The sequence below is a fragment of the Canis lupus genome, chromosome 5 (assembly GCF_048164855.1).
Source record: "Canis lupus baileyi chromosome 5, mCanLup2.hap1, whole genome shotgun sequence".
In the NCBI taxonomy this organism is placed as follows: Eukaryota; Metazoa; Chordata; class Mammalia; order Carnivora; family Canidae; genus Canis; species Canis lupus.
The window spans coordinates 21,991,293-22,013,929 of NC_132842.1; the positions used below are offsets into that span (position 1 = coordinate 21,991,293).

General features: G+C 45.2%; 1 protein-coding gene across 3 annotated transcripts in view; it reads left to right on the plus strand.

The window, feature by feature from the left end:
- FAM171A1 (family with sequence similarity 171 member A1) overlaps positions 1-22,637 on the plus strand; it is a 131,993-nt gene that overhangs the window by 62,041 nt on the left and 47,315 nt on the right. For all 3 annotated transcript variants that reach the window (XM_072825693.1, XM_072825694.1, XM_072825692.1), the window contains exons 2-3: positions 9,862-10,089; positions 20,233-20,325. In XM_072825693.1, coding sequence (XP_072681794.1) covers positions 9,862-10,089; positions 20,233-20,325 — 321 coding nt within the window. The remainder of the gene's footprint in view (positions 1-9,861; positions 10,090-20,232; positions 20,326-22,637) is intronic.

Consider the following 22,637-nt stretch of genomic DNA (forward strand, 5'->3'; position numbering starts at 1 on the left):
GCTCCGTCCCCAGCGAAAACAGCAAAGAACTTCACCATCCGATCTGGAGTCTGGAGTCTTGCGTGTTAGCAGGTCAACGGAACAGAGAGCTTGAGGTGTTGGTCTTGGAGTTCGGATGAGAGATTATAAAATGATGCATCCCATCACTTGTTGGAAAATAATAGGGTATGAAGTGTTTGAAGAAGAAGGGGGAGAAGGAAAAACAAGACCCCTCAGTGTTTGCGGGCAGTGTGTTAAAATTGCGCTGAGGGCGCCTGGGTGGCTCAGTGGGTTGGGTGTCTGCCTTCAGCTCAGGTCATGACCCCGGGGTCCTGGGATTGAGCCCCCTGCCAGGCTCCCTGCTCAGTAAGGAGCCTGCCTATACCACTGCCGTGCACACACACCCCTAGCTCTCTCTCACTCACTTTCTCTATCTCAAATAAATAAATAAAATCTTTGGGAAGAAAAAAACTGATTGGATTCCCTTCCGTGTATCTGAAAAGTGTGTACCATCTTCCCTGCCTCTTGCCCCTACCATTATCTTTGCTCAACTTGCTGCTTAACTGGTAGCTTCTCTGAAGCCAACAATTTGAAACAGCCTGGTTGCATTGAGTTCTAAATCTGTGGCAGAAGAAAGGAAATGACTAAAAGATAATGTTTCATTTTCTACCCACAAAGCAGATGTTCTTTGTACTACTTCAAATGGACTCACTGGTGCCCACAGAGCCAAACTCTGTGTTTGCCAAGAGCAAAAGAACCCTGAATCATGGTGGAAGGATTCCTGAGTAGTTGTTGCTTCCTTCTTGATTCTCTCACTGGCTGATGAAACTTTGAGAAGAGTGCTCCAGAGGCAGTGGCTAAATTCCTGATCCTGAATAATTCTCTGAGTAAGAGTGTGTAGCAAGAAGAGACCTAAGCACACATTCCAGGGGTCCACCCACCTGAGCAGACAGGATTGGAACACAGGATGGATATTATGTTAGTCAGGGTTCTCCAGGGAGACAGAAGCAATAGGATGTATGTTTGTGTAGAACGAGATTTATCATACAGAATTGACTCATGTGATTATGGAGGCCGACAGGTCCCAAGATCTGCAGCATGATTCATCAAGCTGGAGACCCAGAAGACCCGATGGTGTGGTTTCCATGCAAAGCCTGGCAGACCTGAGACCGCGACAGAGCCCGTATTTCAGCTCAAGTCAGAAAGCAGGAAAAGCCAATGTGCCAGTTCAAAGGCTGTCAGGCAGGAGGAATTTCAGGGAGGGTCAGCCTTTTTGTTCTATCCAGGCCTTCAACTGATTGGGTGAGGCCCACTCACATTAAGGAAAACAATCTGTTTTACTCAGTCTCATTTATTTTTTTTAAAGATTTTATTTATTTATTCATGAGAGACAGAGAGAGTGAGAGAGGCAGAGACACAGGCAGAGGGAGAAGCAGGCTCCATGCAGAGAGCCTGATGTGGGACTCGATCTCCGGTCTCCGGGATCACACCCTGGGCTGCAGGTGGAGCTAAACCACTGCGCCACCGGGGCTGCCCTATTCAGTCTCATTTAAATGTTAATCTCATCCAGAAGCACCCCAGAATAACAATGACCACATATCAGGGCACCCTGTGGCCCAGTGATGTAGACACATAAAATTAACTATCATGCATACTGAGAAGTTAGGCCAGAGCTTGGGAGGAGACCCTGGTGGGTGCAGCTTCAAGGAGATGGTCCTCAGCCATATGGTGTCCTGCTAGGATAGTACAGAAGCTGAGGTGTGCAGACACCACTACCCGCTCTGGCTAGTTTAACTAGATGTATATCATTAAAGCTTTTAGTTAGGCTACCTGGGTGGCTCAGTCAGTTAAGCGTCTGCCTTCAGCTCAGGTCATGATCCCAGGGTCCTGGGATTGAGTCTCACATTGGGCTCCCCACTCCGTGGGTAGTCTGCTTCTCCCTCTGCCTGCCACTCCCCCTGCTTGTGCTTTCTCTCTCTCTCTCTCCCTGTCAAATAAATAAAAATAAAATAAAATAAAATAAAATAAAGCTTTTAGGTAGCTCACAGAAGTTCGGGGAGGATGAGGCTCACAGCCAGAACCATGCCCAGAACTTGCCCATATGGCAAGACTGAGCCAGGGCCACCTCGTCTCCCTCCTGCACTGAGGCAGGGCGGCGGCTTGCGCTGCTGGCCCCAAACCAGGTGCATCCTGCTTTGGTCAGAAAAAGCACCTGCTTTTTTATGTTGCTGCTTTCTAAATCAAAACCCAGCATGAGGACTTCAGATTAGCGGAGTCCAAGTCCATCCTCCATCCCTCCTCCTTAGCTACCTAGGAGGCTGGCAAACGGATGTTTCTGGCATCTGCCTGAGGCCGAATGCATGATGTGGGAACAGAGTCAAGAAGGGAAGGCTGTTCAGGAGATGCGGGTCACCTTCCCACACTTATCCTTCCTTCCAGCCTCCCTTCAACTCTTAGCTCTTCCAGAAGCATCCCACACTGAACTCCATAAACCATAATCATTGGGCCAGTATTCATGCAGGATTTGCCTGTAAAACCAATGCCTGGTCCAGGTCACAGTATGCTCAAGGGCACCCCATTTGTTTTAGTTTATTTATTTGTTTTAGTTAGTTTGTTTATTTATTTATTTGATAGAGCACACAAGCAAGGGGAGTGGCAGGCAGGGAGAGAGGGAGAAGCAGGCTCTCTGCTGAGCAGGGCTCCATCCCAGGACCCTGGGATCATGACCTTAGCCAAAGGCAGGTGCTTAATCCACTGAGCCACTCAGGCACCCTGGCCACCCCCTTTGTAAGTCTTCTCCTGTCACCCCTACATCACCTCTACATCTACAGAGCTTTGAGGTCTTTTTCCTTGGTTTTTGTTTGTAACCTCCAGACCTCATTAGTCTCATCTTTGCCATATTTTTGCTCTGTCTTACCCGGTTTCATCCTTTTTGTTCTCTGTAGCGAAAACCCCTAAACTTCTCAAAAACAGGGGCTGTATCCTTTTTCTTCTTTTTTATCTCCCACAGAACCTAATGTCATGCTAAGCATACAGTAAATATTTTCTGATTATTACAGTTCATTAGCTATCTGAATCAGTGCTTTTCAAATGAATTTCAGTAGTGTCTATTGAAAATCATAATGAATAGGAAATTAATGGAACAACAACAACAAAAAAATCACACGAAGGATATTTAGGCTATGCACCAGATGATATCTAGAAATGCCTGTTAGTTTTAGTGACTCATTCAGCATACATATTGAGTGCCTACTATGTGCCAGACGTTATTCTGTGAGCTTAGAATATATGAATGAAAAAGAAAAAAAAAGAAACACATAATAGCTCTCTCGAAGCTTACATTCTGGAAGAACCAGACAGTTAATAAACATGTAAGTTATAAACACGTTAGGATTGATAAGTGGAGACACTCAGGTGGTTCGGTCAGTTAAACACCTGCCTTTGGTTCGGGTCATGACTTCAGGGTCCTGGGATGGAGCCCTGCTCAGCGGGGAGCTTCTCCCTCTCTGTCTGCCCCTCCCCTTGCTTGTGCACTCGCATGCGTTTGCACTCTCTCTCTGTGTCAAATAAATAAACCCTTTAAAAAAAAGAGAGAATTGACAAGTGTTATGCATAAAAGAAGAAGCAGAGCAGAATAGTATCAGATGCACAGGGTGGAGTTGGGATTGGCATTTTAGATAGGACAGTCAAAATTGTGAAAAAAAATTTGGTTTTAGATAAGCAGAGAAAACTGAATTTTTGCTGGATATGAGATAATATAAAGAGGTTTCCATGAATTGGGTATGATAATGGCATTTTGATTATTTTATTTTTAAAGATTTTATTTATTCATTCACGAGAGACACACACACACAGAGAGGCAGACACACAGGGAGAGAGAGAGGCAGGCTTCATGCAGGCAGCCTGATGTGGGACTCGATCCTGGGACTCCAGGATAACGCCCTGGGCTGAAAGCAGACGCTAATCACTGAGCCACCCAGGTGTCCCATTTTGGTTATTTTTAATCTTTTGTTTTGGGGGTTTTCTTAGAGAGGGAACAGGGAAGGGGAAGAGGGGGAAAGAGAATCTTAAGGAGGCTCCATGCTTATCCCCCAACTTGGGGCTCGATCCCACCACCCTGAGATCGTGACCTCAGCCAAAATCAAGAGCCAGATACTTAACCGACTAAGCCACCCAGGAGCCCCAAGTCTTTATCTGTTGTAAACGGAAATATTAATGGGGAAGTAATGTGACCTAATATCATTGTCTGGGATTTGCCTCAGAATGTTCCAGCAAAAAAGTGAAAAGGAAGGAAAAGTTGAATCGGGAGAATAGATGAAAGAAGAATGGTAGAAAGTTGGTATTTGAAACTTGAGTAGTACAGAGGGTTTCCTCATACTATTCTTCCTATTTGTATAGACGTTTTAAAATTTCCAAGATAAAAGCTATATAAGACTGATAAATCATTGAACTCTACCTCTGAAACTAATAGTTGATGTTAATTGAATTTAAATTTTAAAAATAAAATTTAAAAAATTTTAGGGCAGCCCAGGTGGCTCAGCGGTTTAGCACCGCCTTCATCCCAGGGCATGATCCTGGAGACCAGGGATCAAGTCCTGTGTCGGGCTCCCTGCTTGGAGATTGCTTCTCCCTCTGCCTGTGTCTCTGTGCCTGCCTCTGTGTGTGTGTGTGTGTGTGTGTGTGTGTGTGTGTGTATGTGTCTCATGAATAAGTACATAAGATCTTAAAAAAAAAAGTTAAAAAAAAAACTTTAAACAGAAAAAAGAACTGGTGGGCATTCAGGAGGTGACCTTTTTATTTAGAAAAAGAGTGAGGGAGTAGAGGGAGGGGCGGGGGGGGGAGAGAGAAAGAATCTCTGCTGAGCACAGAGGGCTGAGCTGAGCACTCAGGGCTCAATCCCATGACCTTGAGATCATGACCTGAGCCCAAACCAAGAATCAGATGCTTCACCAACTCAGCCACCCAGGTGCCCCAGGAGGTGACATTTAAGCAGATGAGGAGGAGAAAGATGCATGGAAGAATGTTAGGGAAACGCGTGCCATGCAAAGAAAGTTCGGCACAAAGCATGTTCCCAGAACCCTGGCCTCCTTCTTACTCCTCGATTGGGGGATGGTGTGGGGGACGAGGGCTGGCAGATACTTGGGGGGTGGAATAGAGAACACAGAGCCTTGTAAGTCACTGTCAGGATTTCAAGTGCAGGTCAAACCCATGAGGCCTGCTAAGGAGCTGCTTCAGAGTCGTGCTCAGATGTATTTTCTTCATCGAACCATTTGGGCACCTGCGTTTCTTTGCTCAGATCCTGAGATGGAGTTTGTAGTTAGTGATCAGTGCTATCCAATAGAATTTTCTGCAATGCTGGTGTCCAATGTGGGAACTACACCCCTAGCCACAGATGCTCGTGGAGTACTTGAAATGTGCCTAGCGAGATCCAGGAGCTCAATTTCTGATTTAATTTTATTTTGATTAATTTAAACTTAAATTTCAATGCCCACATATGGCTGGTAGCCCCTGAATCGGAAAGTGCAGTATTAGGATGGTTGGTTGCACTCGTGCATTTCTCTCCACGCTGACTTTTATTCATTTCCAGCATCCCAGTGATTCTCACCTCAGGACATTTGCACCTCTGCCTGGTTGGTTCCTGGGTGTCCTTCAGGCCTGAGCTTACACAACACCTGCCTTCCCTGACCGCCCTGTTGGGGGTAGGCTCCCCCTCATCATGGTATCCTGTGGTTCCCAGTTCATAATTACACTTGGTATTTATTTAATGTCTAAAGCCAAAAGTTCCTCAAGGTCAGGGGTTTGATCGTCTTGTCTACCCGCGTCGTGGGCCTGCTGTAAACACTGAAGTGAAAACAGAAGCAGTTTCAGTGTTGTGTACAGCTTTGGGGATGGACATAAGGGGCCTTTAACCCAGTTTGGGGAGGGGTTGGTGAGTCAGGAGCAGCTTCTCAAACCTTAGGTAGAACTTTTAAAGAATGAGTAGGAATGAGGAACATGAAAGTAACATTGTAGAAAGGCCTTTCCTACAAAGATGAGAAGCAGCAGGAAGGAGAGCACAGGGGATGGTGTCTGCGGGCCTGTGGACAATATGTGGGAATCAGGGGTCCTGACCGTGGAGGCCCTCAGGTGCCTTGAAATGTATCCTGTAGGTCGGGGGCTGGCAGATTCATTTTAAGAACCAGAAGTAAATAATAGCTCAGGCTTTGCAAACCATGAGGTCAAAACTTCTGAGCTCTGCCACTGAAACGCAAGAACAGCCTTAGACAATATGCAAATGGCCGTGGCTGTGTTCCAATAAAACTTTATTTATGGACACAGATTCACATTCTAGATAATCTTGGTATGACATGAACTATCCTTTTGATTTTTTTTTCCCCCAACCATTTGAAAGGGTAGAAACCATTCTTAGCTCATGGACCATTCAAAAACAAGCCGCTGGCCCCATTTGTCACCTGGCCATGTTTAGGGGAGGTCAGCTAGCTCCCTCTGGCTTCACTGTGATCTCAGAGGCAGGTGTGAAGGCAGTGGTGGTTTCTGTGAAGAGGCCAGGCAGCAGGCTGGGCGAGTGATGGCAAGGTCTGAAACAGGACGGCGTTAACAAGGATGGGAAAGAAGGACCTGCCTTGTGACATATATCCTGCAGTCAAAATCAGTAGGACTCAGTGATGGGTGTGCAGGGTAAGGAGTCCAGAACGGTGCCCCAGCTGAGCAGGACCCACCAGCTCTCACTGACCAACGGCGATACGGAGTGCATCTTAATGTGTGTTTAGGTTTGGACCATTTATAGGGTCTTCCTTTATTTTTTAAAGATTTTATTTATTTATGAGAGAGAGAGAGAGAGAAGCAGAAACATGGGTAGAGGGAGAATCAAGCTCCAGCAGGGAGCCTGATGTGGGACTCGATCCCGGATCCCCAGGATCACTCCCTGGGCTGAAGGCAGCGCTAAACCGCTGAGCTACCCGGGCTGCCCTATAGGGTCTTCCTTTAAACTGCAAAATTCAGAGTAGTTTCAGTAAATAGAGCCTAACCTAGTCCTAGGATTACTCTCCTGGGGAGACCAATTTTGTTTGCTGTTGAATGGATAACCTAGTTCTAGATGTTACTCTAGGAAAATGATATCCCAGCAGGCTGTGATAATCACCTAACCGTGCTGACATTTCCCCCCATCCTATCATACCGAAAGAAGTAGCTAAACGATCTCTTTCAAAGTATGTAATTGCAGAACGTCAAGTCGGTTTCTGGTGTTAGAAGAAATCCCAATAGTAGAATCTAGGACGTTGATTTTTAGTAAAAACTCCTTTCGCTGTTGGTTCAGGAAAGCTTTAGCTTTTTCGAAATCTTAGCTGCTCTTGCGAAGCAGCAAACAAGAGAGAGCAGGAACCTCGTAATCCCAATTATTAATAAATGTTTCATCATCATAAAATTACATAAATTATCACTGCAGCCCTACAAAGCTACCTTCCCACTTGCCCTGTTCTGGGGGATTTCTGCTGTGTGAGTATTAATGAAAGCAGAGTTAATTTACGTTATAATTTCACCTGCCACCTGGGAGCACAAAGACACAAAGTTAAATAAGAAAACTCGTGTGTGGCGTACATCCTGTGAATCTGCGTCAAGGTAACTGATGAGATTCGAGATTAACTCAGTGTGTTTTGTAACGTCATATCCTTGCTTTTCATGATGCTGGTTTTATCTCTCTCTGGACATTAGTTTTCTCTCTGAATCAAGTAGCCATGTTCAGCTTCTCTAGCATGTGTTTCTCTAGGAGGTTTGGAGAGATTTGTTTGGTGCACATCTTTAACACCTAGGTCTAGGATTCTTCAGCTGCTCTTTATGGTTTTCTAGTCAAGAACTAAATTAAGCCACTCAGTGAAAAAAAAAAAGGGTGATTGACTAAGTGAAATTTGCAATATTTAGAAGGTTTAGTATCATAAGGTCAGTGACCAAGGCAGCGGTCCTTGAACCAAAAGACAATCTTCTCACTGTGATTGCAAAGGGCCTGGGGTATAAAGTCATTACTTACTTCAGTTATTACTGAAGAAGGATGCCTCCATCCCTGCACTTTGCTTTATCCCTCTCTCCCCTCTGGCACCCTTCTCTGCACCCCATCCAGGCCCCCCCACCCCGGATGCTATGCTGAGTGCTTTCAAGCACAGTGATTGGACTAACGTAATGGTAACCGCTGTGTTTATGCTCACCTGTGAGGCATGACGCTGAATGTTTCCATCCTCTGCTGAGCTAGGTGGTGGTGTCCCCTCCACTTTATAGAGGAGGAAACAGCCCAGGTGAGGGTAAGTGCCTTGCCCCAAGCTCCATGGCTAGAACTGGGTGGAGCTCAGATTCAAACCCAGTGGGAGCTTCCACAGAGCTCTGGAGCTTGTGCCCCAGGCCAGTTCCCAGGGGACCAGCTCTGCCGAGCCTCCCTCCCCCTCCGTGTCCGGCACTCCGCTGGGCCAGACTGCAGTGGTTCTGCAAACATGAGCCTCCCTCCCTGGTCACCTGGAGAGTCTTTGCTTGTCCTCACCCCCTCATCTTTATCCAAAGGCATCAATAGGGCTTTCAGATCTGACACAGCTCAGGATGTATGGCAAGGAATGCCTTAGGAGTGGACCAGTGGACCTATGACACCTGAACAAAAACGGGTTTATCGGAGCAGGGAACACTTCTGATTGTTCTGGAGTGCCATGCTGGCATCTTGTAATCGACATCCACCATGGTGCTAGAGTCTGGTCCCCCTCATCTCTTCCTGGGTGATTACCGAAGCCTCTTAACTGGATGCTCAAGTCTCCTGTCTTGCCTCTTCCCCACAGCCAGGTGTTTCTATAACACGTTTGACTGCCATTCCCTTGTTTAAAATCTTTGTGCCTCTCCATTGCTCTTGGGATCAAGAATGATCCTTTTAGGTCCCTTCTAAAGCCCTGAGTGGTCTGGCCCCTACTCACCTCTGCAGACTCGTCTCGCACTGGACCTCATGCCCCTCACACTGTCTGTTCTCCTTCAGAATCTGTTTGTTTTTCTCTAAGAAGCATGTTTTTTCCTTGCCTCTGAGCCTTTGCATATGCTGTTCCATCAGTGCCCGCTTCGTGCCTGCACCGCACATCCCCCAGCAGATTTCCTTCACTGCTGTGGTTCACACAACTACAGTCCCAGCCACAGAGTAGCAGCTCAGTAAAACATCTCCAGCATGAATAGATGAAAACTATCCATTGCATCTTAGGTTTTTAACGTGACTTTTGATCTGTATGTCTCCTCGATTCGTAATCTGGGTTTGCCAATATTACTCTACTTCATCTCTCTTTTCAAATGTTTACTTTTTATTTTTTTCCTTCTTGTAAGCTTCTCTCTTCCCACTCTTCAGGTCCTCCTTTTTAAAGACATTTTGGACTGCTTTTTGGGCTGGTCTTCGTGATAACCAGCACGGATATCCTAGGTAGCTCTCGTCCACACTCAGCAGGTCTTCGGAGACTCTGGATGCACTTCTTTGAGCCTGCTCCTTCTGTAGTATCGCAGGCCCTGGTTGGGCCCCAACTGCCAGCTACCCTGGGAAGGATAAAACAGTATTGTGTTTGTCACACAATGTCTTAAAGGGATAGAATTCTTCCCTTACTTACCTGTTGGGGTGAGCAGCCAGGAGCAAAGAGGAAGGCAGTTTATGATGGGCAGTGGTTTGGGGGAGGGGGAGAAAAAAAGGAAATCGTGTAAAGTCAAAAAGGAATCTCTCTAACAAGAAAATGTTTCCTGGTTGCAACAATTAATATTTTGGATGTAGATCTAGATTTGCTTCGTGCAGCCCACTCTCCACTCCTATTAGCTACAGCAGAATTGTTGTTGAGGTGGGCCAGGTACTAGCAGTTGTTCTTTGTTGCTTTGTCTTCGCTCCAGAGGTGACCCTGAAGGTCCACATCAGCGACGCCAGCACCCACCAGCCCGTCCCAGATGCGCTTATCGAGATTTTCACCAACCAGGTGTCTGTTGCTTCTGGTACCTCGGGGACAGATGGCGTCGCCTTCATCAAGTTCCAGTATAAGCTGGGCAGTCAGCTGATCGTCACCGCCACGAAGCACGCCTACGTGCCAAACTCTGCCCCCTGGAAGCCAATCCGATTACCTGGTAAGGCCATCCTAACCCTTCCCTAAAGCAGAGCACATGGGACAGAAGCGATTTTGAGAGTGGAAGGCAGATGATCAGAAAAATAAGGGTTTCATCTCTGCTTTACTTTTGGGGGCTTCTGATGGGAAGGAAAGGTGGGGTCCTGTATGAAGCAGGTGGGGGCTCTCCCTCAGTTGACATACATGAGGGAATTGAAAAGCCTTAGAGTCTCTGCCCATTTCCCCAGCGTCCTCTTTTGTACCTTGTTGGTTATGGCTGGCAGGATGGCACTGGGGCAGTGCTCTGGGACGGAGCTTCTTCGTTCTGCCTCACGGGGCCAGAGAGAAGAGCGCTGGCCAGAGAGGCAGGGGGTGATGGGACATGGTCTTTCTCTTTCCCCCCTTCTCACCTGCTACGGGAAAACCCACTCCTCTGTGTTTTCTCGGGACTCTTCTCAGTCCCTACGCTTCTGATCACCAAATGTGTGGAGCTTTTTTCCATACATCACGCAGTTCTCAGATTCTCAGACACCAGCTGGGTGTCCTGCAGTTTAACTCACTTCTGACACTCTCCACCTGGAGGCAGCACCCAATCCCACAGGTGAAGTGCCCAGTCCCACATGCCTGGCCTCTCCCCCAGCCTCAGACACAAGTCACAAGTCCAGGCTGTCCCCTGGGGCTGTTGACCCACTGGCTATAATAAATCAGATGTTCCCAGCCCCCTCCTGGGGTTCAACTCATTAGCCACAGTGGCTCACGGAACTCAGGGAAATGGTTGTTAAAGAACAAAAGTCATTCAATTAAATTTGAAGGTCTGTTTGGCTTTATTAAAAGTGATCCATGAATTGGGCAGCATCCATCTCACAAGTAGAGGTGAGCTTCAAGGAGTTGCACAAAAGGGAAGGTTTTTTTTTTTTTTAAGATTGATTGATTGATTGATTGATTTATGATAGACACAGAGAGAGAGAGAGAGAGAGAGAGAGAGAGAGGGAGGCAGAGACACAGGAGGAGGGAGAAGCAGGCTCCATGCAGGGAGCCCGACACAGGACTCGATCCCGGGACTCCAGGATCGCGCCCTGGGCCGAAGGCAGGCGCCAAACCACTGAGCCATCCAGGGATCCCCAAAAGGGAAGGTTTTTACAGAAAGGAGAGTGGGGTGATGAGTTACTAGCAAAAGGACTATTTCCAGCAAAGTTACTATTCCTTAGAGGAGCAGGCAGGGGATCTTAGGTGGATCACCTCATCTTCTCTTGAGGGGGAATGGAGAGGGCCCGTGTGTCGGATTACCTCACTGATGCTGATCCAAAAATTCTTGACTGACCCAATTAAAACTGTATTTCTGGGGAAGGTTGAAACTGCATTTAGGTTAGATGAGGTTAGCGTATGAAGTTCCAGTCTGGTGACTTGGCCTAAGTGACACCAGTTGGGGCCCTGGGGTTTTTTTGTTTTTTATTTTGAACACAGTTTACTTACTAGATCACTGGCTTCTTATGAAGGCTAATAAAGGGACATCCAGGTGGAGGAGATCATATGGGCAAGGTATGGAGGACGGTGTGCAGAGCTTCCATGCCTCCTCTGGGCATACCACCCTCCTGGCACCTCCCTGTGTACACCTGTACACCTGCCCAGAGGCCCTCTAACCTCCATCCTGTTGGGTTTGTATAGAGGGGTCATTACATCATTAGGACTGATGAATTCATTGGCCATTGGTGATCGACTACACCTCCAGCCCCTCTTCCCTCCCATGGTCAAGGGGCTGGGGCTGAAAGTTCCAACTTGGTTGGTTCTTCTGACAACCAGCCCCCATCCTTAGGTTCTAGAGGCTTTCTAAAAGTCACCTCATTAGCTAACCCTGCACTGGAAGAGACATGTTACGAATAACACATCACCTTTATGGCTCTTACCACTTAGGAAATTCCATGGGTTTAGGAACTCTGGTCCAGAAACCAGACCAAGACTGGATACATATTTCTTCTTATAAATCACAGTATTATGTCACCATTCACCACTTGGTAACGGTGGTCTCCCACAGGGGTCAGGATGGTGCCTGACACAGATTCAGCTTGGGATGGGGTAGGTGGGGAGTTGGACATGACCTGCCTTCTGTTCCCTCACCTCAGGCTCCCGTTAGCACCTGGACCACATTATCTGTTGGCATCAAGATGAGATGAAGGATGAGGATGGACTGAGGGCTGCAGGGAGATGTTGCCAGGGTAGCGTTTGAAACTGGCTGACCTGATTCTGGTGCTCAATCTGAGCTTGAGCCCCACTAGCTTCCTTGCCAATCTCTGCAAAGTGGACCTAATACCACCTGGTAGGGTTGTTCTGATTAAAAAGCAGTTAACATTCATAAACACCCTTACAGTGCCTAAAACACAGTAGGGGCTCAGTAAATGGCACAGCAGCTGGCAAAATACCAATGTCACTGTTCATCTCTGTGCCACTGCACCACTGGACACACTCCACCAGGGTCCTCGTTGCCTCTGGGGAACGTGGGAGCCAAATGTGGATATATCTGCCTCCTAAAGCCCTGGCATCTACCCTCATGCACAAAATTCTCTTTATATTTATTAAGTACCTACTATGTGCCAGGCACTGCCCTGGCCACTGGGAAGACATATCTAGAGACACAGAACTTGCTCCTCGGGAGTTTGATACTTAGTTTGGGAGTTACATAGTCAGCCACCACCAAAGCCACTTCCATCTAATGGGTATGTTCATGCCTATATATGCGTAGGGGATGCTGGAGGAGGAAAGTTCAGCCTAGGTGAGGGAATAAATGCTTCCTGGAGGCGGTAGGAGGGGAGCTAAGCCTGGAGGATGAATAGATATTAGCATTAGAAGGTGCTTGTTGGAGGCACCTGGGTGGCACAGTTGGTTAAGCATCCAAATCTTGATTTCAGCCCAGGTCATGATCTCAGGGTCATGGGATAGAGCCCTGCATTAGGCCCCATGCTGACTGTGGAGTCTGCTGAAGTTTCTCTCTCTGTCCCTACTCTCTGCTCCTCCCACCCCTTTGTATATGCATGTTCTTTCTCTCTCAAATAAATACATAAATCTTAAAAAAAAAAAAAAAAGAAGGTGCTTATAAAAAACACAGATTCCAGGGCTCATCCATTCAGTCTGGAGACACTGAACCAGAAGTCTGCGATTGAATAAGTAACTCCCCACCCCCCAACTCCACTTCTGGATAAAAGCACTCACTGAAGTTGGAGACCACTGCTTTGTGAGCCTTGGAAAGTGGATTTGATATAGGGGATAACCTGAGAAATATTTGTTAAAAAGGATAAACCTGAGAAATATTTAGCAGACAAATGCAGAATATCTCTGGGAACAGGGGAGACTTACGGGAAAGGATAAAACAGAAGATATGTAAATTGAATCTTGGATTTCTAGCTGATGATAAAGTGGATAGAACAGGTGGACAATGGGGTTGGGAGACCCACCACTCCATGGTTCCCTAAAGTTGACTGAGTTGATACAGTGGGTTAAAAGAAGCCTCCTTCTTCCCCATTGCCCTATGCATCCTCTCCCCAGGCTGGGCTCAGGCAGAGATGCATACAGGTGCTAGTGGAGATGGGAGGGCAGGAATGAGTGTTGGGAGTCAGAGCTGATGATAAGTTTAGTGGAGGGAATATTGCTTTTGAACTGCCTCTCGGACACAAGTGTGTTCAGCCTGTAGTTTGAAATGATTTGAGGGCTCAAGGGGTTTGGAGATAGTGTAATTTGGGCGTCATTAGCATTGTTGAGATAAAGAGTCAAAACCATGAACTCACCACAGTGTCGGGGGAAGACCAGGGACAGAACCCTGAGAGGTCCCACAAAATAGGGAGGTGATCTTCATTAGCTTATATATGAAGAAAATTGTCTGATTGTCTCCATTTTTCACATGAAAAAAATTACTGGAAACAACCCAGGGAAGTTTTTTTTTTTTTTTCAAGATTTTATTTATTTATTCATGAGAGACACACATACACACACACACACACAGAGTCAGAGACACAGGCAGAGGGAGAAGCAGGCTCCATGCAGGGACTCGATCCCAGGACTCCAGGATCACGCCCTGGACCAAAGGCAGGTGCTAAACTGCTGAGCCACCCAGGGATCCCCCAACCCAGCGAAGTTTAAATGTTATCCAGACACCACAACTCCACCTTTGCTTGGAGAACACCTGCACCAAGAAACAGTAGTATATTCTATAAAGTCACCTTGGATCCTGGGGTAGTCAATACTGAGCCATGGCTTATAGGGAAATTCAGGATTAGGATCCTACGATCCTCCTCTCATAACATTTTCATCAGCCAAGCAGTACATCACCTTGGATTATGTATGTTTAGGTATGTTTTGAATTATATTTTAGGGTGTTTAAAGACATACGACTTAGGAGCACCTGGGTGGCTCAGTTGGTGAAGTATCTGCCTTTGGCTCAGGTCATGATCTCGGGGTCCTGGGATCCAGCCCTGGGTCAGGCTCCCTGCCGACAGAGGAGTCTGCTTTTCCTTCTCCCTCTGCCCCTCACCCCCTGCTTATGCACCCTCTCTCAAATAAATTAATAAACTTAAAAAAAAAAGACACATGATTTAATCTATAATGTTGCTTCATAAACATGGAACTCACAGCCAACAGCTCCATAACTCATGCTTCAACAAAGCTTATCTAATATGTGTCTTTCCCAGAAGCACCTCCCCGCCTTCCTGCAGTTAGGAACAGGAAGCACTGTGCCTCGGAGTCATTTTAAACAGTGAAATCACCAAAGGAAGCACAAGAATGTGAAAAACTTGGCACTAAATAGATTGCCAGAGGACACTTTGAGTTTGCAAGCTGAAAGGAGAAGGCTGAGCGTCCCCTTGGTTGACCTCAGCTGGGAACGTTTGTGTCCAAGACTTAGAGTCTTGACCACTCAGTACTTGACACATAAAGCATCATGAGGATTGACTGTGGTGTCAGAAATGAATTTTAGCGAGCAGGCACATTTGCGAACCCTGAATCCACGAATCATGAGGATTCAGTGTACTGTAATTACACTTGTTTTGACTTTGACATGATCATTTGAGAAAAAGCAACCATTTCCATAACATCCATTTTCTTAAATGAGTCAGAAAATGGGAAGGATGTGGTTTAATTGGAAGGGTCTGGGATGAGGCATGAAGACACCTGGGTTCTCACCCCACCGGCCCCTGGCTACTCTTCACACATGGGGGCCCACACGGCTTTCAGAACCAACGTTTCTCATTTCTAAAACTAAATCAATTAGACTGAATAATTTTCAAGGATCCACCTGTGTCTTTGATTATTTTTCTTTGCTTGCCTTGTTAGCATAATATACTCTTTTTTTTTTTTTTAAGATTTCATTTATCTATTTGATGGAGAGAGAGAGCACAAGCAGGGGGAGCAGCAGAGGGAGAGGGGGAAGCCGACTGCCCACTGAGCAGGGAGCCCAATGTGGGGCTCAATCCGAGAACCCCGGGATCATGACCTGAGCTGAAGGCAGACACTTAGCCGACTAAGCCACCCAGGTGCCCCCATCATAAAGATACTCTTAACTAGAATCTGACAGAACAGGTTGACCAAACCTTGGTCTTGTCTATTGCAAAAGGCAGAGTAAACGCTTATTTCCATGCATGCCTTTGGAAGTCAGGATAATACTGTTGGTACTGCTGACAAGTGGGCAAGGAGTAGAGAAAAGTTGGGAGGCTCTCCTAAAACGTGGCAAAAATTCAAAACTAGAAAATGCTTTCTTCACTACGCGTGCACACATGGTTTCATTTGCATGTGCATTCTTCAGAGACTTTGGAATGGATTTCAAATCCTTGACAGTCATTCCTGGAGAGTGTGTTGGTTTTACCCTTTCAAGGAAGGAGATGTAGATTGGAGAGGGGGAATTCTAGCACCCTTAGGGAAAGTACCCCTTACACTTGGCGAACAGGTAAAACAAACTCAGTTATACAAAATGCCATCCATCCACAAAAGACTGTAAGTCAACATCTTCATTATCCCCATCTCTATAGTTGTCTCTCTACCAGGCCTGTTGCAGGAGCTTCAGACCTGATCCATCTGCCCCTTCAACCACCTATATCAAGTCAGCAATCCTGTCTTAAAATACATATATAACATATATATATATATGTATATATAGGCAGACACACAACATGTATTATATATGGCTCAGTCGGTTAAGCATCTGCCTTCAGCTCAGGTCATGATCTCAGGGGCGTGGGATCAAGCCCCACATTGGGGGTTGGGGGCTCTCCCTCTGCTTTTGTTCTACTCTCTCTTCCTCAAATAAATAATCTTAAAAAAATATATATTATATATAAAATATATAAGTACATTGTATATTATATATTAAAAATATAAGTTTATTATATATTTTATATGTATATAAAATATATAAGTATTATATATATTTTATAAACACACACACACACACTACATGTCTGCCTAAAGGGCTTCAGTGTCCTGAGGATGAACTAGACACTTATCCCCTAGCCACTTCTCCCTTACATATCTTACGGTCTAGACGCCTGGACAATTTCTTATTCTCTTTATGTATCTGACATTTTGTCCGCACTGTTATTCCTTTACCCATGCTCTCGAGCTCGTCTTACGTCTTCAGCCTGTTTTCTGCTTCCTGACTCTCCCAGGTAGAGTTAGACATTCCTTTCTCTCTGCTTACCAAAACACAAACATCTGCCTATCTGCGTGGTATGACAGGAACCTCCAGACATCAGTCAGCATCAGCTCTATGATCAGCATCTGATCTTGAGGCATCCTGTCCCATTTGAGGTGGGCAGTCCCTTCCCTCCTGCTCCAGGAAGAGCCAGGGCTGCCTCTGCTGCCACACAACTCAATCATTAAAAGAAGTCACTCTTCTCTCCTGGAAATAAGGTTTGAGACAGTTTCCTAGAGCAGACACCTTATTTATAGAAGTACCAAATGTTTTAGGTTAGAAATGCTTACAGAACACCCTGTGATGGTCACACACATCTCGAGAGACTGATCACAGGTGGCTTCAGAGCTCAGAGTCCCCACGCCAGTCAGCACAGGGCTTCTCAAGGCCCCGGAAGTGCCACTCAGGATGTGTGTGAGCTCTCTGATGGGGCAGGGTGTCCAGACAGGCAGCATCACTACAATGACCCTTTCTTCTGGGCCATTAGGTACCCAGTACCATTGGGTGAAGGGGTCATTGCTAAGGAAGGCTAAATGTACCTTTAAAGTGGTTATGAAGGATTTTTCCAAGTTAGGGCTCCTGGTTCACACGCATTCCCCAATCCTCCCTCCCCCAACCTGATATGGGCTTTTCTCCCAACTTTCAACCGTCAAGATGAATTCTTTTTTTTCTGATTTCTTCTTTTGTTTTGTTTTTGTATTTTAGATGATAATTCATGTACCATCAAATTCACCATTTTAAAGTGTGCATTTCACAAGATTATACAACCATCACCACTGACTAATCTCAGAGTATTTTCTGTACCCCCCCCCCAAAAAAAACCCATACCCATTAGCAATGACCCACTGTTGCCCACTGCCCCCAGGCCCTGGCAACCACTGATCTCCTTTCTGTCTCTGTGGTTGGCCCATTCTGAACATTGCAGATAAATGGAATTCTATAATATGTAACCTTTTGTGTCTGGCATTGTTCGCCTCGAATAGCATTTTCACGGTCCAACCATGTTATAGCTTAAATCAGTATGTTTTTCCTTTTTATGGATGAATGATGTTCATTTTATCGATGGACCCCATTTTGTTTATCTGCTCATTGGTTGGTAGATATTGGGTTGTTTACACTTTTTGGCTAATATGATTCATGCTGCCATGGATATTGACATGTAAGTTATTGTGTGAACTTACATTCTCACTTCTCTTGGGTCTATCCCTAGAAGTGGAATTGCTGGACCATATGGTAACTCTGTGTGTGATATTTTGAGGAACCACCAGATTATTTCTGTAGCACCAAGGTACATTCTTGGGTTCCTCATGGCAATGACCACCTTTCACTTATTGTGTGCCCTAGACCCCTTCAAATGGAGAACCTCGCAGTCACAGATTGCGTCTAGCATTAATCTGTCCCATGCATCAAGCACTGGGCCTTGTATAATGGCAGCTCAATAATTTGACTGTGGAGGGGATATGAAAAGAGAGGTCATGTCCAAGGCCAACTCACTGGTCCCCTCCTGGCACTATTAAGAGCCAGTAGTGCTAAGTAATGGATATTCTTAGTGGTTGATATTTCTGGTCCCTGATATTTTCCCAGAAAGTCACTTTATACTTCTCTAGACCTTGCTTTCCTCATCTTTAAACTTGAACTGGATAAAGTGCAGGGCATCTCTGAACTTGAATCTGGGCAGCATAGCAGTTGAAGACAGACTCCAGAGCTAAGTCCGGACTCCAGTATTTACCAGCTGTGGCATCTTAGAAAAGTTAATTCCTTATCTATAAGCCTGTTTCCTCACCTGTCAAATAGACAAGTTAATAATATCGATTTCATAGAGCTGGGTTGTTTTTTTTTTTTTTTAAGATTCACTTATTTGAGAGAGACAGACAGTGTGTGTGTGTAGGCACATGCGCAAGCCAGGGGAGGGACGGAGAGGGAGAGGGAGAGAGACTCTCAAGCAGACTCCATGCTGAGCATGGAGCCCAAGTGGGGGCTCAATTGCATGACCCTGAAATCATGACCTGATCCAAAACCAGGAGTTGGAGACTTAACCAACTGCACTACCCAGGCACCCCATAGAGTTGTGAGCTTTAAATAAATTACCAAAATTTATTTATGTATTACTTAGAATAATGTCTGACATGTTACTAAGGGTTCAGTGACCTTAGTGAGTATTATTTTTCCATTTGTTTTCTCTTAGATTCATATTCCATCCAGAAACATGTAGGCTTTTTGAATTTTTTAGTTGGAAGTCTAGATACTTAAGAAGAATTTTAAAAATAGCACGAGTGCTGTTATCATATAAGTTTCCAGAATACGGGGGCATGTTCTTCTATCAGGTGGCATATGTTAACCTAAGCACATATTTTTAAAGTCTTTTTTTAATGTTAACATCTAACTTTATATATTTTACATTCGTATAATGTGTAGTGTAATAGATTCCTAATGTGAAGAGACTCGCATACTTTACTAAGAAGTTCTAGAAAATAAAAACTCATTGACTATTGTAGCGGAAGCAGTTGTTATATGAGAGATTGCAGTACTCTTGTGGCATTTTGAAAGTCTTGCTATTCAGACTTAAATGAAAAAATATGTTAACTTTCTCTCCACTCACAACACTTCTGACACCAAATGAATGGAGTTCTTTCTCAAACCGACCAATTCTCCAACTCTCTGGATACCACCTGGGTGTCCTACAGTTCAGTTCAAGTCTAACATTACCCAGAGTTAGTGCAAATGCCACAGGCTAAGGGCTCAGTCCCACAAGACCGACCCCCTACTTCACACACATCTTCCAGCATGTCCCCTGGGCTTCTGGCAACTGGCTATAAGTCAGGAGTGCTCGTAATTCCTTCTCACGTTCGATATTTGCTATCATGGCTCACAGAACTCAGGGAAACATTCATTTACATTTGCCAACTTATTATAAGGGATATGGTAAAGGATACAGATGAACAGCCAGATAAAGAGGTACACAGATGAGTCTGGAAGAGTCCTGAATGTGGCAGCTTCTGTCTCTATGGAGTTGAGGTTATGCCACCCTCCTGGCACATAGATGCACTCACCAATCTGGAAGACTCCGCAAACCCTATACTTTTGGAATTTTCATGCAGGTTTCATCATGTAGGCATAATAGATTATGAGTTTAATCTCAAACCCTCTCTTGCCTCCCTGGAGGTGGAAGGGTGAGGCTGAAAGTTCCAAGCTTCTAGTTACAGCTTTCTGGTGACGAGCCCCCCACCCCCATCCAGGAGCCCACCCAGCATCACCTCATTAGAGCAAAAGATCCTCCTACCACCCAGGAAATAATAAGGGATTTAGGAGCTCTGTGTCAGGAACCAGGGCCGGACACCAGATAATATATATCTCATCATATCACAGTACTAAAAATCAATATTGTGGATTGACTTGAAATCAGACAATACAAAGAAGTCAGAGTACCCCCAAAATTAGAGTGGATGTCTTGATTTAAATGTCAGAATTCCCTTATGTCTGTTTTTGTTTTTGCAGTATTTTCTTCACTGAGCCTGGGCCTGCTTCCAGAACGATCTGCTACTCTAATGGTTTATGAAGATGTTGTCCAAATAGTCTCAGGATTCCAAGGTATGTTGCATATTGAAAAAGAGAAGTGACAATAACTTTTGGGCCAACTACTAAGATCTCATGAGAGACAGCTTCTTGTCAGATGGTGATGGCAATGAATTTATCCAGAGCTGGACACAGTATGTGCCATCCATGTGAGTGCACAAACGCACCTGATTTTTTATTAAATTATCTGCTGGCTGCGATCTTGTTTGTTTAGGGCCAGCCTTTAACTGTGTGAGAGAATAGAAGGGACCCCGCCACTCTGTCCATAATGCATCTCTCTCTTCTCCAGAGTTGAGAATATTCACCTTGTAGGTTCCAAGCCCAGGACCCGACCGGAGCCTTGTGAGCAAAGGCTCATAAGTATTCAAGGGGGTAGAGTGCCGGTTTTTTGCACAACAAACAGGCTCTAGAGATTTGTTGCACAATATAATGTATGTAATACGACTGTACTGTACATTTAAAAATGATTAAGGTGATAAATTTAATGGTTTATGTTTTTTAACACAATAAAACAAAATCCCCCCTTAAAAAAAAAAAAAAAGAAAGTTCACAAGCTTTCAAGTGTGGTCTTTTTCTCTCTCTTTTCCCTCATTTTCTTAACCCATCTGACATGCAGTGAGGTGTGTAAATGTGACCTCGCACCTTCTAGCTTCTCTTGCAGAGACACTAGTACAGAAAGCTTCGGGATTTCCCTGAGGTAGTAGTGGGGTTAAATTGAGAATAACACTTATGTCAAATGTATTTGTGCCGAGATGAGTTTCTTTCATCTAAATCATGGGCCAGAGAGTGATGTTTCCTGCCTTTAAATGTTCCTTCAGATTAATTTTTTATTTACTTCATTTTAATACCATTTGATACAAATCATTCTCTACCTAACCACATTCACACGCCATTTGCAAATGCGGTGAACTCATTCATTCCTTTTTTATTGAGCGGCCATGGGGAACACGCAGAGGTGAACGTACACTCACTCTAATTAAAACATAAAACATGATATTCCTTTGAGGCATGCAACATATGATTTGATATGTGTATATTGCAAAATGATCACCACAGTAAGGCTTGTTAACATCCATCACTCCACGTAGCTACAAATTTTTCTTCTTGTGATGAGAACTTTTAAGACCTACTCTCCTAGCAGCTTTCAAAGATTTTATTTATTTATTTATTTATTTATTTATTTATTTATTTATTTATTTATGTTATTTATTCACAAGAGACAGAGAGAGAGAGAGGCAGAGACACAGGCAGAGAGAGAAGCAGATTCCAAGCAGGAAGCCCGACATGGGACTTGATCCCTGGTCTCCAGGATCAGGCCCTAGACTGAAGGCGGCGCTAAACCGCTGGACCACCAGGGCTGCCCACCTAGCAACTTTCAAATATACGATATAGTATTAACTGTAGTCACCAGGTTGTACATTCCATCCCCAGGACTTAGTAACTGGAATTTTGTGCCTTTTGAGGCCATTCACCCATGTCCTCCACCCCCCACCTCTGGCAACCAACCACCAGTGGGTTCTCTTACTGTGAATTCATTTTGTTTTGTTTTGCTTTAGATTCCACGTATAAGTGAGATCATGCAGTATTTGTCTTTGTCTGGCTTATTTCACTTAGCGTAATATCCTCCAGGTTCAGCCAAGTTGTCACAAATGGGAGCATCCTTAGCACCTTGCTCTCATTTCGACTGGACTAAATCCTGATGAAGACCAAAATGATTGTTATAGGAATGTGGGTCTATATCAGAATTTAGCCCAGTGGAAAATGATAGCAAGAGTCGAATGGTTGTAATGAACAAGGCTGTGCTCACCCGTTACATCATGGCACAGGTTAGGATCGTCAGAGTATAATTTAGAGCTGAGTGCGGCTCTTCAAATACCAAATGGAAACTAGGAATCCCCTGGACCAGACTCCTTGAGCTTTGGAGTTTGACACCTACTTTGCATTTCCTGAGAATAGGAGCACATGCAGCCTTCCAGCTACTGAGACCCAGCCTGGTTGGGACTCTGCTGATTCTGATCCGGGCTGTCGTTGCTGTGCCGTGTGCCCACGTGGCAGGAGCCTGGCACAAAGCAGTTGAACAGGGAGTGCGACCAACACGTCACAGAAGCTGTGGATTTTCTTTGTAGATAGGCCTTTAGACCCATTGTGTTCTTTTGTAGCCTTGAATGCTTTGATTTTTTAATTTAAAAAACTGACCATGGGGCGCCTGGGTGGCTCAGTCGGTTAGACATCTGCCTTCGGCTCAGGTCATGATCTCGGGGTCCTGGGATCCAGTCTCTCATTGGGCTCCCTGCTCAGTAGGGAGCTTGCTTCTCCCTCTCCCTCGG